The 16,004-nt window shown below is 36.5% G+C and overlaps 1 protein-coding gene across 1 annotated transcript; it reads left to right on the forward strand.

Moving 5' to 3' along the window:
- The first annotated feature begins 1,857 nt into the window (after positions 1 to 1,857).
- LOC101739659 (4-hydroxy-tetrahydrodipicolinate synthase) lies at positions 1,858 to 14,112 on the forward strand. Its single transcript, XM_038020424.2, has 7 exons — positions 1,858 to 2,161; positions 3,902 to 4,025; positions 6,209 to 6,354; positions 7,775 to 7,940; positions 10,445 to 10,584; positions 11,224 to 11,398; positions 13,915 to 14,112. Exons 1-7 carry the CDS (start codon positions 2,081 to 2,083, stop codon positions 14,067 to 14,069), a joined length of 987 nt encoding a protein of 328 aa, XP_037876352.1. The 5' UTR covers positions 1,858 to 2,080; the 3' UTR covers positions 14,070 to 14,112.
- The last annotated feature ends 1,892 nt before the right edge of the window (positions 14,113 to 16,004 follow it).

Raw genomic sequence — 16,004 nt, forward strand, 5'->3', positions numbered from 1 at the left:
TAAAAAGTACGTCATTTCGATCCTCCCGATCCACTAACGATGCTTTTAGGTACCTCAAGCACCGGTCACCGTTCTCGTCGAACCCGTCGCTAGCGACGAAGGGCTCGACGGGTAAATTAACCCTCAGACCCAGCCCACTGAGTTTCTCGCCGGATCTTCTCAGTGGTTCGTGTTTCCGATCCGGTGATAGGTAGATTCTGCGAAGCACGGCTCTTGCTAGGGTTAGCTGCTAGCTTGCTTGCTTGCTTGTTAGCAACGTCATCAAGTTTGAGACCCGTGAGCTCACCTACTAGTTAAGGCGACGCTGATATAGCCTCTCAAGGCTATCAGCTTAGGTAGGAAAAAAAAAACACGCGCGAAATGTCTTAAAAATATTTAATCTTACGTGTTATATCAACGACCTAGAAATGGTAGACTATAGTATACTAGAGGTCCCGCAGTAGTCGAAATTCGACTATAATTAATTGGAATTGTAAGTTTGTAAACTATTATGATTGTATTTTATACTTCTATAATCACAAATTTCGCCAAGGCTACACTATAAAAAAAAATAAAGACAAACAATATATTTCATCTATTCTCAATTTGACCACAGACGTCAAAAATTAAAGTTTGACAATAAATAGTATGCATGCGTGTGTGTGTGCGTCAAATACGTGGTATGTAGTGTGTGTAATGTTTTCTTTATTGATTTAATGTATCTTTTATGCATTATTTTAAAAAAATATTAGCATTGTGCACTTCTTCTCTATATTCTCTATAAGTGTAGAAAATTTCATACTCCTCCGTCTACGCAATTTTCGTAAAAAGGGATACAAAGTTTTTGCTTCACTTATTAATATTAGATTATTTTGCATAGTTTATCAAATGAATGTTGTTGTTTTTCAAATGCCACATTAAATTACATTACATACTACAAGACACATATTTTAATGCACTTCAAACAAAACACTTAACTAATTCTAATGACGTTTCATGCAAATATTATTAAGAGTGCTAAGCACAACGCGTTGTTAACATAATTTATACACGTAATAACAAATAAATATTATTCAGTATGATTTGAAATTAAAACATCTGGAATAAGCTGTAAATTATCGCTCAATGACGATTTTATCATTGCTTTAATCACAATTACAACTCTGAATTAAATTCTTAAAAACTTATATTATAATATATTCATAAATCGTATAACTAAGAAATTGTCGGTGGTTTTTTTTAATTTTTACGTCACAAATGGAAAGCGTTTGCGAGAAAACAAAACGATAAAAAAAATACAAGAAAAGAAAATTATATTTTTGGGATTACAACCGAACAGGGTATCTTGTTGAAGTTGTTTTTTTTTCATTTTCTTGTATTCTCCATGGCTTGCATTTGTGCGCATCTATTTTTTTTTAATTGCTTTGATGGTTGGAGGAGCTCACAGCCCACCGTGTATTAAGTGGTTACTGGAGCCCATAGACATCTACAACGTAAATGCGCCACTCACCTTGAGATATAAGTTCTAAGGTCTTAGGTATAGCTACAACAGCTGCCCCGCCCTTCAAACCGAAAGGAACTCAAACCAAACTTCAAACGCATTACTGATTCACGGCAGAAATAGGCAGGGTGATGGTACCTACCCGCGCGGACTTACAAGGGGTCCTACCACCAGTGGATCCGGCCTATAATATATAGGCCTACAATATATAATGAATAGGCTCTAACAGTCCTAACACAAAAAAAACATTCATACTGTATTTAGTTAACAAAAACAAAAGAAAAATCCATATTATTCCCTCATAATGGAAGGCATTCTTGCGTTCGCGCAAAATAGGTTTGTGCCCCAATATGAACAAAGATTTTCGCTCTAGAATAGATGCATCGCACGCACAAAATCCATCGGGTGCAAAGACCATGTCTATTTCAATGTGCTTTATTTCTTTTTCAAATCCAAGTTGATGCTTTTTCGTGAATTAAGCAATTGATTAATCGAGAAATAAAATACATTCGCATCACTATTAAAATTTTATATTAACGTATAAGTTGTTTCGTGAATATAATTCAGAGTCAGTTGTACAAATAAGAGTACAAGAAAAACATGTACTCGATATCTGGATTAACGTTTTTATGTGTTTTGATAATAAATGTGTTTGATACGAAATGCGAAGACTATGCCGAGGTAATTACTAATTATTATTTTTACCAAGAAAGAAAGAAAGAAAGAAAGAAATCATTTATTCGCTAATCATAGTGAAAATGAGTTATTACGTTAAAAGCAGCGCGTATGCTTTGTCATTATTTGACATGCAATATTCATTTGCACATTTTTTAGTGCAGTGCAAGATATTATGATATTATATAATTAACCTTTCATTCATCCATAATTCAACAAATAATTTAAAAAATCCATTTATTTTGAATGTCGTCCCTAAGAAAATCATTTATGTGATAATAATTTTCACGGCTTTTAATCTGTTTTACGGTTTGGAATGATATAAAAATTTAAAATGAATTCGATAAGAATGTTTCTAGTTTTTCTATTACGAATGACAGTTCAGTCAGAAGATGTTCAAGAGAAGTCTTCACGCATGTAATCTTAAACATAGATGTTAGTTAACGCACTATGTAAATGACATTGCAGATATCCATGAGCGCTGTAGCCACTCATCGTCATATCATAGTAATACTGTTTATTTATTGTCTTGCTAATATTACCAAACAGCAAATTCATATTGCAACATAGCACTTTTAAACGAAGTTAAACGAAGTTGCACTTTTAAGTTCCAAACTTAGCAAGAATATCTGAAAATGGGCCACTGCTTTTTCTCAGTTGTGTTCAAGGCTTGGGTAATTGCGTACCATAAAAGAAAAGTTTTACAACAAGATTTCCTTAGAAATACGGCCACGTAACAATCTTTGCCAATCATCATAATAATCTGGCATTAAATACAGCTCCGTCAAAATTTTCTAATGTGTATGTCATGTACAATTCAAAACTTACTAGTGAAATCTCTTAGCTAACTTTTAGCTTAACTTTTAGTTAATTATTAAATAGACTACGTGATCTAACTCAGTGCCCATCTGTTGTAGAATGGTTATAAGACCCTATAGACATCACAATATGAATGCCACGATTCACCTTCTCGAAGACTCGATTATATTGTATAACCGGCAAAATGTATCTCGCTTAAGAAGTGGCCACGGCCAGATCATTTTAAAATCATATAATAAGTCTGGTTTCTAGTTAAAAGTACTTTTAAACTTGGCTTTACTGGTGGTAGGACCTCTTGTGAGTCCGCACGGGTAGGTACCACCACCCCGCGTATTACTGTCGTGAAGTAGTAATGCGTTTCGGTTTGAAGGGTGGGGCAGCCGTTGTAACTATACTGAGACCTTAGAACTTGTATTTCAAGGTGGGTGGCGCATGGCGGTAACCACTTAACACCAGGTGGGCTGCAAGCTCGTCCACCCATCTAAGCAAAAAATAAAAAAAATTACTCGAAACTCATTCAAACCACTTTTCGATCAAAACACATTCAAAGACGACCGCCGGCTCGATTTTGGCAACAACTGAAATACGTCACCGGAGTTTTGCAATGAATTTTTATTAAATGACGCAATTTCCTTATTAAATATTTAAATAAGTTTTGTTTTCTGAAACACCGTCTTCAATTGCAGCACTTAATGATAAAATGGTTGATTCTAAGTGTAATAATATAACGATAAAATATAATAATATTCTGAGTAATGATAGTAATTATTGATTCTAAGTATAATAATAGAATAATAGTAATCGATTCAACCATTTTTTCAGAATGTTACCCTTATTTTCTCTCGTATTCACAAAACTATTTTAATTACCATTTAACCAATTCACCTCATTCTTTTGGGAATTGATTAATACAACTTCAACCAACAGTTCAACCAAAAAGGTGTCTTTGCAACAGTCTTCACTCCCTTCAACGATGATGGAAGCGTCAACTACAAAGTCATACCCAAAATCGCGACCTATCTGAAGTATAACGGGATTGATGGAGTTGTTGGTGAGTTCACTAACCTAACACATTTGATGTGTGTGCGTGTGTGTATTTTTTTATTTTCTTTAATAAGTAGACGAGCTAGATAATAGCCATAACCCATACAATGGAAACACCATTTTTTACTTGGAAACCTAGGCTGTGGGCTTATGCGTAGATGACAGCGTTTTTTCAACGCACATAGGCATGTGGTTGTATTGGTTAGTATCTTTACTATTGGCTAATATAGTTAAGTATGAAACAAAAAATCAGTATGAAACACTTCTGCCCGGGTAGTGACCCGGTTTCATATTGGACCCGAACCGGTTTCATATTGATTCTCTGGCCAACCCCACTGGGTTCGCCCCGAGGCCCATTCCGTGCCCCCAAAAGGGGGTACGATGACCCATTCGATTTGAATATGAAACAAACAGTCTGGATTCTGTCTAACCCTTCAAACCAAAACCTATGACAGCTTTATTACACAAGTAGGCAGTATGGCAATAGATACAAATACCGGTAATACCTTACTTACTAAAAGTTTAATTTTTGCTGTTATCATGTGAGATTTGGAAATCGCTCGTGAAGACGTGTTTAGAGAACACCATCGCTCATTGGGCCTATTTACTAAACGATATCACTGAACTCTCGCCCGACGAGCTAGTAGCATTGTTTAATTACAATACTAAGTACAATATCTCTAGTTGAGCGACAAGGGGCTTTAGTCGGTTCGATTACGACATGTCCCGTTTTTTTCCCACCTAATCGCTGGTAGCCTAAAAGGCTATTCCAGCTAAAAAAATCTTTATACTAAACTACGCTATTTTTACAGTATTTATGGGAAAAATACTGGTGATACCAAATGTTTACGCATATTAACTCAATTACGAATATGTTTGGAAATTTTACACTTTTAATGCGAAAAAGCGATGTGATGCGTAGAGAGAAGATGCATGTGACTAGGAGATGTATGGAAATGGTAGTGCAAGGTAAAGGGGGAAGAGGTCGACCGAAGAAGACATGGATGGAGTGTGTAAATGAGGATATGAGAGAGAGAGAGAGAGAGAGGAGTGAGATGACGGCTGATAGAATACAATGAAAGAGAAAAATTAACTGTGCCGACTCCACCTAGTGGGATAAGATTGAGAAAAAGAAGAGAATCGTTGGTAGCCTAAGAGGCTATTCCAACTTCGCCCGAACAGGTAGGTGAGCTCACGGGCTCAATTTGAGAGAATTTGCTAACACTAGCCCTAGCAGGAGAAGTGCTTCGCAGAATTACCCACCCATGCCCCGCTTACTGCCCCCAACGCGTAGGCGGAATTACAACGATTTCCTCCTAAACCCAAATATAGGGACAGCTGAGATTACGCACTGAGTTTCTCGCCGGATGTTCTCAGTGGGTCGCAATAGATAGGCGGCAGGTTTTTCGAAGCACTGCTCTTTTTAGGGCTAATGTTAGCAATTCTCTCACGCGTATCCCGTGAGCTCACCTACCGGTCCGCGCGAAGTTGGAATAGCCTCTTAGGCTACCAACGATTCTCTTCTTTTTCTTCATCTTATCCCACTAGGTGGAGTCGGCACAGTTAATTTTTCTCTTCCATTGTATTCTATCAGCCGTCATCTCACTCCTCTCTCTCTCTCTCTCATATCCTCATTCACACACTCCATCCATGTCTTCTTCGGTCGACCTCTTCCCCCTTTACCTTGCACTACCATTTCCATACATCTCCTAGTCACATGCATCTTCTCTCTACGCATCACATCGCTTTTTCGCATTAAAAGTGTAAAATTTCCAAAAATATTCGTAATTGAGTTAATATGCGTAAACATTTGGTATCACCAGTATTTTTCCCATAAATACTGTAAAAATAGCGTAGTTTAGTATAAAGTTTTTTTTTTAGTTACCTATGTTTTTACTACTATTAACAAAATCAATACATTATTTTAATTTTAAAAGACAGATAATGTAACTGGTAAAAAAAATAAAAATGTTGCAAATATTAAAAATATAACATGTTAAACTTTCAAAAAACTCTCCTGTAAAATTAGTAAGTTTTGAGACTATACAGTTTTAATGCGAAAGGACGACATGTCCATACCACGCTAACCGATTTACCTACCAACGATTAGGTCAGGAAAAAAATAAGCTGAGATTGAATTGCCTAAAGATGCGGAATATTTAAGGTTGCACTTAAATTTATCTGTTACAGTCGCGGATACACCAGGAGAGGGACCGAACTTGAACCTTTGTGAGACGAAGAAACTTCTTGACTCTTGGACAACTGCTGGGAGGCCCTTAGGATTGAAAGTGGTCGCCCAAATCGGAGGAAGCGCTCTGCCTGTCATCATCTCCTTGGTAAGTAGAATGCATCTATTATAGCCTTTATGACTTTCAGGTTATGTTAGGAGAACTATTAGAAGATCCAAATGTTTTGCGGCTTAGCTGCACGAATCAACGAATGTAAGTAACCATATTCAAACCTACCTTTTAAAGTAGGTTTGAATTAATCTCGAATATTTTTGCCGTTATTATATCTATATATTAATACGTGAAGCAAAAACTTTGTATCCCTTTTTACGAAAATTGCGCGGACGGATGAGTATGAAATTTTCCACACTTAAAGAGAATATAGAGAAGAAGTGCACAATGCTAATATTTTTTTTAAATAATGCATAAAAGATACATTAAATCAATAAAGAAAACATTACACACACTACATACCATGTATTTGACGCACACACGCATGCATACTATTAATTGTCAAACTTTTTTTCTTGACGTCTGTGGTCAAATTGAGAATAAATTAAATATTGTTTGTTTTTTATTAATATTTTTTATAGTGTAGCCTTGGCGAAATTTGTGATTATAGAAGTATAAAATACAATCATAATAGTGTACAAACTTATTATACAATTCCAATTAATTATAGTCGAATTTCGACTACTGCGGGGCCTCTAGTTATTATTATTTCTTACGTTTCTGATACTAAACAGATTTCATGGTAACAAACCACTGGGGTGTAATTCGTTTGAATGACATACTTCAAATTATGCGACTAGCAAAAACCGAAAGAAAATATTTTTATGTAACTAATGTACTTTTATGTAAACTAAGAGTGTAATAAAATTAGATATACGATCGGTTTAATTTTAAATGTTTATATCCCGATATAAAATCATATATTCTGTTCCCAACAATAAACACTTATTTAAATTGGTGCTTGTTATTTAAATAATAAGACACCATAATTAATTCCGCTTCCGCTAATGCTGTTTGATGTACGATAAGACGAAGAAAATGTTTCTCAAAGTTTTCACGTTCAATCTTCTATTTTTACACGCTTTATATTAGCTCCGCTTGTATGTATGTTTGTATGTTTGTAACTGACTCCTTTAAACGCGATTTTGACCCACTTTAAACGGCCAGATTTCATTCAAACTTTGTAGATTCATCCAGGACCGATGACAGTACACTAATTTGATAAGATTATTCCATTATTCAATTTACAAAATAAGATTTTTGCCAATTTATATAATTTTTATCTATAGTCGATAAGGCAGGAATTGATGTTAAAGTACTTAATAGTTTTAAAAATACGTTTTTATAGAAAAATTAACTAAAAAATGAATAATAAATAATAGTTTAAAAAAAACTAAAAAACACGTTTTATATAAAATTCAACTAAAAAATAGAAAATAAATTTATTTAGAAAATTTATTTATTTATATTTGTAATATTATTTATTTATATTTAGGAAGGGAATGTTAATTTTCAGGCAAAATACGCAGCAAACCTTCAAGTAGACGCCCTCCTCGTTCTACCAACTCCTTACTACAAACCTGAAGACGCTTTGCAACTGGTCAGTCTTCTAGAACTGGTTGCTAAGGCAGCGCCTTCACTGCCTATCATCTACAATGATTCACACTTATCTGGATTGAATGGTATTGTTTTTATTCGTTGTGTTGAGGATTAGGACAGCCTGTTTTTTTTATTTATATTTCTTAGATGGGTGGACGAGCTCACAGCCTGGTGTTAAGTGGTTACTGGAGCTCATAGACATCTACAACTTAAATGCGCCACCCACCTTGAGATATAAGTTCTAAGGTCTCACGTATAGTTACAACGGCTGCCCCACCCTTCAAACCGAAATGCATTACTGTTTCACGGCAGAAATAGGCAGGGTGGTGGAACCTACCTGTGCGGACTCACAAGATGTCCTACCACCAGTAATAAATGGTCCAACCTTATATACATACAGGGTAATTGTACTAATTGTAGGCGTATTTGTATGCGTGGTGGGATGTTGTTAGTTTGGTTGTACCACATGGTTTGTATCAAAAGTCACCACTATAGTTTAAGTTAAAGGCTAACCGCTTTTAGGCCAGTTCAACTGAAACTTTTAGATTGACAATGTGTCGACCTATTGAAGTTAAAACAAAAGTATTGAAATAGGTTTCCCACAAACATCACCGTTGCTTTATTGGGGCAAAGCGGTAAGCGGTAGGCAGCGGCTTGGCTCTGCCCCTGGCATTGCTGAAGTCCATGGGCGACGGTAACAACTCACCATCAGGTGGGCCGTATGCTCGTCTGCCTACAAGGGCAATAAAAATAATAAAAAGGACGCCTTTTAATATCTATATACGAAAATTTGATTAATTTTTTTCGTTTTAATTTTATTTTACAATTTCCTCCACTTCGATAAAGCGGCACGACACGAGAACCCTCTCATCGTGGCCGCCGGTAACTACATTCCCGATCCTGCGGACAGAATGGAAAGCAGTCGACGTCGCCCAAAACACGTCATCTCGGATCCTCCCGATCCACTAACGGTGCTTTTAGGTACTTCAAGCACCGGTCACCGTTCTCGTCGAACCCGTCGCTTGCGACGAAGGGCTCGACGAGTAAATTAACTCTCAGACACAGCCCACTGAGTTTCTCGCCGGATCTTCTCAGTGGGTCGCGTTTCCGATCCGGTGGTAGATTCTGCGAAGCACGGCTCTTGCTAGGGTCCGTGTTAGCATCGTCATCAGGTTTGAGCCCCGTGAGCTCACCTACTACCCACGGTTACGCTGAAATAGCCTCTCAAAGCTATCAGCTTAGGGAGGAAAAAAAAAAAAAAACAATTTCCGATGCTTCGTATACGTTTTCGTGGTAAAACAACGTGGTAAAATAAATTAAAAAATCGAGCAAAGTATATTACTTCGATCCATTCGAAAATAATTCTTGTAAATTACAAAGAGAATACGAAGAGAAAAATCATAATTTGTACAGTTGTACAAACATTCATGAATTGACATTTCGAACGTTGCAGATGTTAAATGCAAATTTATCATTAACTCACAAAGTAATTACGAATTAATTAATTTATTAATTAAGTTAGTTAAAGCGTTTGCATAGTTACGTTTTTTACTTTAACAAATAGATTTCATAGGTCACTTTAGTATGTACTATGTATTTAGGTGCCCGCGACAAATCGCACCGTCCCGCTATAAAATATATATTTTTGAAAGGCAAACGTGACTAAGCGACAATAACTGCTTTGTACATAAATGATAGGCAATAACCATATTCGATGTGCAAAAAATATATATTTCTAGGTCTATTAAAATAATTTCAATCCTACAGCTACTAGCTAGATTCTACTACAGCTAGATTCGTTAAAATAAATTTTGTTTTCAGGTAATTCAACTTTAAATTAGTCTACTGTAAAGTTCACGCATTGTCGCTTAGTCACGTTTGCCTTTCAAGCGTCGATATAATTAATCCGAAAGTATTTGAGAATTCAAAATAAATCCTATTTGCATTTATAGCCATATGATTTTGGTCTGTTTTTTATTGTTTTCGGTAACGCGCTCAGATGTAATATATTGTAAAAATATGTTATTTATGCTTTGAGTCTAGTAAAAAAGGCGGGAGGGCGGCTCTACTATATTATACATAATATTGCTATATCATTGAGATTTCTTCCTTATATCTCGAGGTGATTTCTGTCGGTTCCAATAACCACTTAATACCGGGCGGACCGTGAGCTCAATCGAAAATATTAACAACAAATAAAAAATGTTGACATAACACTAAAAGAACTTGAGACTGAAACTTTAGATATGAACGCTTTTGCGACAGAAACAAATAGCTTTGTTCAATCTGACTATGAAGATAATAATTATCAGAGTTTACTTATGTTTATGTTTTTATATTATATAACAACAAATAGCCACAACATAGCGCATAAAACAAGGCACTAATAAACGGTAGGGCACATTAAGGTAACATTATCCGAAGATTTAAAAAAGGGAATAAAATCGAAGATAAGACTAAACTAAGTTCTCAGTATAGTTACATAGTTATACCAAATAGTACTTATAATTAGTTAAACCTATCTAAACCTTTCACCCGTCGATGTAAGATCGTTTACTGTAACTGTAGATGACATCTTAATTTCCAGTTGACATGGTGAGCTTCTTTAAGCTGGCTTCAGAAAGGATACCACAATTCAAAGGACTGAAGACAAAACTCGAAGTGGCTCTCAACGTAAAATCGTCAAACAATTTGAGAGAAGATCAGAACATATACATATCGGATTACGTAAGCTTTTTATGCTTAGAAGTAAAATACTAACGAATGACGTCATTTGCGGTATAATTCGTGACAATGAAATACCTACGTGAATTACGTACTTAACAAATGTTCACGATTGACTTCCACGGTGAAGGAATAACATCGTGTAATAAGAATCGAACCCCTAAAATTATAATTTGCGTAATTACTGGTGGTAGGACGTCTTGTGAGTCTGCACGGGTAGGTACCACCACCCTGCCTATTTCTGCCGTGAAGCAGTAATGCAATTCGAATTGAAGGGTGGGGCAGCCGTTGTAACTATACTGAGACCTTAAGCCTTATATCTCAAGGTGGTTGGCGCATTCACGTTGTAGATTTCTATGAGCTCCGGTAACCACTTAACACCAGGTGGGCCGTGAGCTAGTCCAGCCAAGTAAGCATTAAAAAAAATTTAATACGGGATCTAAATAATAGAAGCGTTTTTAACTGTTAATATTACTGTAAGTCACTATAAGCAATTATTTCGAGGTGTGTTGTATTTAAGACTTAGGTCTCGTATCTCAAGATGAGCGGTGTAATTCGCAATCCGATGAAGATATTATAAATCGCGCCTTCGCATAAAACCAACTCTATAGTTATTAGTTCTTATAAATGTTGATATTTCAGCTTTCCATATCATCGGCACTTCAAGCGGGATTTGATACGTTCTTTGACGTGACTGCTAGCGTTTACCCCGAACTGATCTTGGAAATAATAAAATCGTGTAAAAACTCCGACGACACGGCAGCTATTGAAGCTCAACAGAAACTATCACATCTTACAAATAAAATTATCGCTAAAGGTTCGTATTTGATTGGCCTTTTTTATCCGCGTAGTCGGGTGTGCCTCTCCATCTTCAGATGTAATGATTAGCCCACCCTTCAAACTGGACTGAGATTAATTTTTCCTACTTATGCTGATAGCCTTGAGAGGCTATATCAGCTTCGCCCTAACGTTTGTAGGTGAGCTCACGGGGCTCAAACCGGAGAGTTGCTAACACTGACCCTAGTAAGAGCAGTGCTTCGCAGAATCTACCACCGGATCGGAAACGCGACCCACTGAAAAGATCCGGCGAGAAACTCAGTGGGCTGTGTCTATGGGTTAATTCGCTCGTCCAGCCCTTCGTCTCAAGGCTTTGACGTGCTTTGGGCGACGTCGACGGCTTACCATTCGGTCTATAGGGTCGGGTATGTAGTTTCCAGCGACCACGACAAGAGGGTTCTCATGTCGTGCCGCCTTATCAATGCGATACTGAGGCAGGGTCGTGTACGGATGCGGACTTACAAGACGCCCAACCCCCACTAATAGGGATAACTATTATTTAGCCGATTCTTGTCACGATGTTTAGTTTTAATAGGTTTCCGATATTTGGGCGCTGTTACAGCTATCAAGGGTTAGCAATCGGACCGTTATTTGTACAATAAAATACACTAGAGGATTTTCCGGAAGTATAGCACAAAATGAGAATATAAAATGACGTAACGGAAGGTGCATTGAATAATCTTTTCCTATTTTTCATACGTTTTATTTTGGTATAAATACCTACGTATACGATATAAATTTGTACCGCTTTTTTTCATATTTTAGAACCACTTGATTGAATTGGACACATTTTTGGTAATATTGTTATATTATTATAAATTTTTATCTATACTTTAAGATTAAATTTTGAATCCACATCCTTAGATCCATATGGATTATCTCTACGTTACGGTCACGTAATTTCCTTGAATAAAAACAGAACAATGGACAATGCCCATTTTCTATGGGCGTTTGGGCCCCTAAAAAAGTTGTCGCGCAATGATGGTTTTAACTTAATTTGATAGACAAAGAAATATCGTTTCATATTCAGAAAACGATATTTATATTCTCACCCAGGTTTAAGAGAAATCTGTTTTTTTCTGCAGCTAAAATTAAGTTGTTAATTGTTTTCTTCGAAATCAATAATCGCTCTCATAATTTTTTACAGTATTAAATAAGTTAATTATGGTTAATGTTGCTAGGAATAAGCCCTTACATACATTTTATTATTATTATATCATCATAATAATAATAAAATGAAATGAAAATCCGGAAGCCGGCAACGATATTGTTGTTGTTGTTTTTAAATTCGCCAATAATTAGGCAAAGAGCGTAGCCTATACAGCCTAGTCTGTCGTAGTTATATTTTTTTAATGTCAATAAAAAGCCGGTGTATCTCTTTTTATTGCTTTTTGGGAGTTTTGACGTCAACTCGATGAATAGCACATTGAGTGAGCGTGAATTTCCGCAGATCTTTTATCTTGAAAAAAAAACAGTCACTGGTATTTTAGCCACAGTTTTATTCCAATGCCTCAATAATCGTGAACAACGATTATTGACGTTTAATACACAAAACAACACCCAATTTATATATTATACATCACAATAAACTATTAAAAAAACATTAAAATAAAACTTCAAGTGACGCTTCACTCGGGTTGCTGCCAAAACTCTCTGATCATATATAATAAGAATAGAGTAATGGTAGGCTATTGAGATTTTTACTAATGAAATCATTAATATCTAAAAATAATTATATAAAGTAATAATTATTATTACAATATATAAATATTGAATTGAACAATAATAAACTAAAAAGTCTGTGAATTATAACCATTAGCAATTTTTTTTTTTATTTGTTGTTCAAGTTACAGACAACTCTTTCGTTTGGCAGCATATAGGTTTACTATAAGGCTGTATGGGCTAAGCCCTTTGCTTATTGGCGAATTTAAAAACTATGGCACTCAGTTTTGGGGTGTTATCAAATAAGTAATTAATTTTTTTGTAAAACAATGCCAGGGCGAAAGAAATGTTGATACATAAACTAAACAACGTGAAAAAATAAGGCATAGTTTTTCAACTACAAAAAGCTTAGACATAAAGTTGGCCCACTTTTGGGCATTGTCCTTTATCCTTCAAGTCTTTAATCTTATATCTTTAAACGAGCAATTCTTGTATATATGTATATAATATGAATCTCGAAAACGGCTCCAACGATTTTCATAAAATTTAGTATACAGCTACGATTTATTTTCAGAAAATATTGTTTTATTCGTGTTTTGAATAATCAACTCTTTCCGACATCTATTGGCGAATAATAATACTATTTTTCTTAATTGAGAGCAACTAACCAAGATGGCGTTATCAAAAAAAAAAAAAAAACCAGCGAAGCTCGGTCATCATCTAGTTAGCCTTAAACACCACTTTTGTTTGAAATCTCAATGTAGTCGTAGAGACAGACAAATGTGAAATGTCGTGTAACCTTCAAATTAACGTCTAAAAATCATCCTCTCCCAGGCGGAGTCATACCAGGCTTAAAAGCAGCTGCGGAAATCGTTACCGGTTACAAATTCGGGGACCCCAGACAGCCCCTGCAGCCAGTCTCCCAAGAAGACAAGAATGATATCAAGACCATCTTAGAAGAAAACGGGTGCAGAATCTCCGCATTTTAGTTCTAATTTTCGAATCACGAAAATAAATTCGCTTGCAAGATTTGTGTTATGTTTACTTTTTCCCGTTATGTATTCTATTTTTATTGGCCTTTATTATTGCTTGTAGAGAGATTTTTGGCCTAGAGGATAAGACGGCCACTCAATTCAAGTGATGGAACCTGTCCCGTGATTCAAATTCCGCAAGCCGGTACTCTTCTAAGTAAATACGCATCTGGCATGTCTTTGTAAATAACTTCCACAATGAAGAAGCAATCGTGCTGTAAAAATCAGAACCACAGCATTCATTCGTGTAATTGCCATGACGACCTCACGGTCCAATGGTGTAATGTTATTGCCGAAGCCTATAGACTTCACAGCGTGAAGATCGGACGACCTATGTGCAAAAAGGTTCTTTAGTGGAGATCACGTACTGGCAAGCGCAGTGTGGGAGGGTCACCTACCGGATAGACCGACCTAGTGAAAATCGCTAAATCACGTTGGGTGCAGGTGGCAATGAAGACATATTATGTTTAGCAGTGGACAGCTATAAGCTGAGATGATGATAGACATCACAATTACTGATGGTTAGGACCTCTTTACTGGTGGTAGGACCTCTTGTGAGTCCGCACCACCACCCCGCCTATTTCTGCCGTGAAGCCGTATGCGTTATTGTAACTGTACTGAGACCTTAGAACTTATATCTCAAGGTGGGTGGCGCATTTACGTTGTAGATGTCTATGGGCTACAGTAACCAATTAACACCAGGTGGGCTATGAGCTTCGTCTACCTATCTAAGCAATAAAAAAAATAAAAAAACGTGAATGCCACCCCTTACCTTGGAATATATAGTCGAAATCACTATAGCATTGTTTGAAAGATACCCTTCTGACCGGAATGTATTCCAGCTTCTCGACAGAAATGGCCTCACAGTGTTTAACTACCGGTGCAGGCTTAAAATACGCCTTACTACCAGTTAATGCGTGTTGACGATATTAGTGTCCTTACTGCGAGTTTTTTAACGTTTTTGATAACGTAAAAGTTATGCATAAAACGTATGCAGTTGGAACAGCACTTCTAGCGACAAACTTAGGCAAACATTCCAACTCCATACAAATTTGAGTTAACTTTCACGTTATCGAGAACGTTAAAAAAGTCGCATTAAGCATACAGTACACTAGTAATAAAACGCTACTGCTCATTATCCGGTGAATCCATAAGTCGCCTTTTCCAATACCCCCGGAAAGAGATGGGGTGATGCTATTCTAAGCTGACACCACACACACTTAATTGCTTCTGGATGCTCACAACGTTAACTCGCCGGAGTAGGTAGATCTCTTATTATTATTATATCTTAAATTTTAAGTATATTATATACGCAATATACCGACAGTCACCGGGGAGCGTTATCAGGGTACACCACTACTACAGTATATTATACAAATATATAAGTACCAAGTAATACGTTTTTAATTACATTCTAATTTATTATATTATTATGTTTGTTGCCCAATGTGTCGCAATGATTAAAAACTTACTTACTTTACTTTCCTTTTTTTCCTACCTATTCTAGTAACGTCGAGGGGCTATTCTAGATTCGCCGAGCTTGTAGGTGAGCTCACGGGGCTCAAACCTGACGACGTTGCTAGCATGGATCCTAGCAAGAGCAGTGCTTCGCAGAATCTACCACCGGATCGGAAACGCGACCCACTGAGAAGATCCGGCGTGAAACTTAGTGGGCTGTGTCTGTGGGTTCATTTACTCGAACGATGACCGGTTATTACATAGTGTGATCATGACGTATACAAAGATGTTTTTCGAATTAGGATATTGAACATACAAAAACATTGTCTCACGTTTTCAGAGCCCTTAATATACCAAATATGAAATGAGCTCGCGATAACTAAGACAGAAAGATATCCTTTACTTCGAAACCAAACAATCACCTGAATTGTGGTT

The sequence above is a fragment of the Bombyx mori genome, chromosome 25 (assembly GCF_030269925.1).
Source record: "Bombyx mori chromosome 25, ASM3026992v2".
NCBI classification, from domain to species: Eukaryota; Metazoa; Arthropoda; class Insecta; order Lepidoptera; family Bombycidae; genus Bombyx; species Bombyx mori.

Bases quoted from the DNA above. Each gene is read 5' to 3' on its own strand.
- LOC101739659 (XM_038020424.2), top strand. From the start codon at position 2,081: ATGTACTCGATATCTGGATTAACGTTTTTATGTGTTTTGATAATAAAT. The intron at 4,026-6,208 runs GTGAGTTCACTA...TATCTGTTACAG, and splicing joins CGGGATTGATGGAGTTGTTG to TCGCGGATACACCAGGAGAG. The intron at 10,585-11,223 runs GTAAGCTTTTTA...TTGATATTTCAG, and splicing joins ACATATACATATCGGATTAC to CTTTCCATATCATCGGCACT.